We start from the raw sequence: 3,501 nt of genomic DNA, 5'->3' as shown, positions 1-3,501 counted from the left end.
TCCATGATGGTGGACCACAACATCTACGTCTGGGACGTGCGGCGTCCCTTCATCCCCTCCGCCATGTTCGAGGAGCACAAGGACGTCACCACAGGCATCGTGTGGCGTCACCTCCACGATCCCTATTTCCTCCTGTCAGGCTCGAAGGACAGCACCCTCTACCAGCACATCTTCAAGGACGCCAGCCAGCCCATCGACCGGGCCAACCCCGAGGGGCTGTGCTACAGCCTCTACGGAGACCTGGCCTTCGCCGCCAAAGAGAGCCTCATCTCCTCCGACTCCAATCGCAAGCCCTACATCGGGGACCGGCGTCACCCCATCTTCTTCAAGCGCAAGCTGGACCCCACGGAGCAGTTCGAGTACATCTCCTCCTCCAGCGCCCTCAGCGTCTTCGAGACGGACGTGGAGAGCGGCAGCATGGACTGGTTCGTGCACACCGCCAAGCAGTACGCGCTGGCCGGCCGGCCCCTGGCCGAGCTCTGTGACCACAATGCCAAGGTGGCCAAGGGCTTGGACCGTAATCAGGTGAGACCTAGGCTGGAGGCTCTCGGTGCAGACCTAGGCTGGTGCTGAGGTTGAAAGGTGGTGTCAGGATGAGGCCCGCCACCCGAGCTGGATGGCAGCTCTCCATCCGGCTGTGGCTTCTGGCTGTCCCCAGAAGGGGTACCTCCGCCTGGCACCAAACCCATAGCGTTGTTGCCTGCAACAAGCGCAGGTCGTTGCCCAGAAACTTGACCCCCCTGAGAGCCCACCCAGCTCTCTAGATCGGCAGATGATGGGGATTTGTGGACAGGCGCGTGACTGCACAGTTTGTAGCCTGGCGAGGTCTGACCGCCGCTGTCTCTTGCGCAGGTGGCTCAAACGTGGACGATGCTGCGAATTATCTATTCCAGCCTTGGCACCGTGTCGTCCGCCAACCTCAACCACAGCATGGGGAAAGGCAGCACCGCCCTCCCGCTCATGAACAGGTAAGGGGTACTGGAGCTGCAGCGAACGACGGCTGGGGCGGCTCTGTGAGCGGGAGAGCGGAGACAGCTCCTCGGCTGGGCTGGAGTCGCAGAGTGGGAGCAGGGGCGGCTCTCCCCCAGCCTCAGGCCGCGCCGGTTTGCAGGTTGGCATCATTTGAACGCAGCCATTTTCCGTGTGGGTGTGAGAAGCGAGCGGCCAGCCTGGCCTTGAGCTGTGCGGCCTTGTACGCTGCTCCCTTCCCTCCTTGAAATGAAGTTTGAAGCTGTAGTGGGGCATGGGGCTGGTACCATCTTTGCAGTTATTTAATTAGTGACTGGGGATGGAGAAGCCCTGTCTCGCCGCTGGAGCCAGAGCTGCTGGTGTGGAGAGGTTGTCTTCTGCCTTTCAAAGGGAGAGGACAGCCCAGCTCTGCCAGCGGCTCGCTGGCGTGGAGAGCCCCATTGTGGGCTGATGAAGCAGGAAAACTTGTTTTTCCTCTTCTCAATGACATATAAAAGTGAGGGGTGAGGACTCCAAACTAGCTGTCAGACCTTGCAGGGCTGGGTTCCCAGGGTGAGTGGCAAATCCTCGAATAACATCAAAGGAAAGGCTCTCCTCGACCAAGCTCTGCATCCAGACGGGTCGCTGTCTGTCGCTGACTTAAACACCGCAGGCAGCAAGCTGAAGAGCTCAGCTCTGCTTCAACCCCATTCCCTTCCTTTTCCGTCTCGGTGAAGCCTGAGAGCGGTGATGCATAACAAACAGCAAAGCACCTTGTAGGGAGGCAGCTCCTGTTTACCTGAGGTGAAGGTAAATGTTAAGAGATGGAGTCGAGAGCCTGCGCTTGGCTCTGAAATCCCTTAGGAAGACCTTTGCGGGCACCTTTGCGGTGCATGCGCAGAGACGCCAGGCTTGGAGAAAGGGCTGTGTTAACAATTGCAATGTATCTTTATTTTTAAGTTACAAAGTGGGGACAGCTGGCTTCTGTGCTCTTGGGGGAATCACCATATCTTGTGCTTCACCGTTCAAATCGCAACTGGAGACCTATATCCAGGCTGTTTGCTGGCTAGAAAGGAAGTTGTAAACTTCTGTGACTACTAAATTTGGCTGCTTTCCCAGCTTTAACCTGAAGGACATCCCCTCTGGGCTGGGCAGCGAGTCGAGACTGGACCGCAGCAAAGGAGAAAGCCGCACGGAAAACATACTCATGGATTCCTCCTCCACCCTGATCAACAACGAAGGTAACGTTTCTGGGGCGGGCACAGTCCCAGTCCTACAGCTCTTCCCCCCCTTAGCTCTAGATGGCCCTGAGATGAGATAACTGGGAAATTTATCCTGTAAATTGGGGTGATTGGACCTGCTGCAGCCCCCAGGTGAAGCACGCCAAGCCCCAGGGCGTTGCAGAAGGACAGTTTACCCCCGTGACCCCACAGTGGTGGCGGTGGGTGCCAGGAACACGACTGCAGTGGGGAGTGGTGCCAGGAACACAACTGCGGTGGGGAGCTGAGCCATCTGGCTCGGACACAGCCTGGCACGCTGGGGCAGGACGCGGGGAAGGTGGATCCAACTGTGTGCCCGAGGGGATGAGCTGATTTCTCTCTCCCTGGGCACGCAGACAACGAGGAGACGGAGGGCAGCGACGTCCCTGCGGACTACCTGCTGGGAGACGTGGAAGCGGATGAGGATGACCTGTACATGATGGACCACGAGAACCCGCACGGTGAGTGCGCGGCTGCTGCTGGGAGGTGTTGCCCGTCCCAGCCACGCGGCTGGACTTTCTCCTGGCCTTCCCTACTCATTCCTGATCAGATATCTCTCCTCGCAGCCGAAGAGCAGGAATACAGCCTTCCCCAAGAAGCCTTCCCCCTGCGCCATGAAATCGTGGACAACCCGTCAGCCTTGGACCACCTGCAAGACAAGGCTGACTCCCCTCACGTCAGCGGCAATGAGGCCGAGACGGTGTCACTGACACCCGTGGAGTCCTTCTCCCTCATCTCCATCTCCCACTCGCTCTACGAGAACCGCCTGCCCTCCGACTTCTTCAATCCCATCGTGCGGGACACGCTCCTCTTCTACGCTGAGCAGGGAGACGTGCAGACGGCCGTGTCCGTCCTCATCGTGCTGGGAGACCGCATCCGCAAGGAGATCGATGAGCAGACCCAGGTAGACCCCGGGAAGCCCCTTCCTGGCTGCGTAGGAACTGAACCCCCCGGTCAGGGCTGGTGCAGCAACCCCACGAGACGCAGTAGGACACCTCGGTGGTGTATCCCAACGCGATGGGATCCTGCCTGGGCTCTGAGAACCTCCCTTCTCCTCCAGCCCCTGCTGGGCCCGCTCTAACCCGGGGTGGGCAGCTCCAGGACCCCTGGTACCTGGCTGGCTGCCCTACCACCAGTCCTGGCAGGGACCTGAGGTGGTGTCTGTGGGGCCAGGGTGGGGAAGTGGCCTTGGCCTGTTGATCTGGGGAAGGAAGCCTCTTCCCCAGCCCCACAGAACAGTTCCTCCAGCTGCAGGGATCTTGCCTTTGGGACGCAGGGCTGGGATCCCGAGGAG

At 59.6% G+C, this 3,501-nt stretch overlaps 1 protein-coding gene across 1 annotated transcript in view; it reads left to right on the top strand.

Annotated features, from left to right (window-relative positions):
* Positions 1–3: 3 nt before the first annotated feature.
* Positions 4–3,501, top strand: part of WDR24 (WD repeat domain 24) — a gene marked incomplete at both ends in the record, with an annotated part of 3,912 nt that continues 414 nt past the window's right edge. The window contains 5 exons of the mRNA XM_009577197.1: positions 4–525; positions 853–968; positions 2,068–2,189; positions 2,564–2,668; positions 2,774–3,111. Of these exons, the coding sequence (XP_009575492.1) occupies positions 4–525; positions 853–968; positions 2,068–2,189; positions 2,564–2,668; positions 2,774–3,111 (1,203 nt within the window). The remainder of the gene's footprint in view (positions 526–852; positions 969–2,067; positions 2,190–2,563; positions 2,669–2,773; positions 3,112–3,501) is intronic.

The sequence above is a fragment of the Fulmarus glacialis genome, unplaced genomic scaffold (assembly GCF_000690835.1).
Source record: "Fulmarus glacialis isolate BGI_N327 unplaced genomic scaffold, ASM69083v1 scaffold36424, whole genome shotgun sequence".
In the NCBI taxonomy this organism is placed as follows: domain Eukaryota; kingdom Metazoa; phylum Chordata; class Aves; order Procellariiformes; family Procellariidae; genus Fulmarus; species Fulmarus glacialis.
Note: the sequence above shows the minus strand (reverse complement) of the source record. Positions and strands in the feature narration are given on the sequence as shown.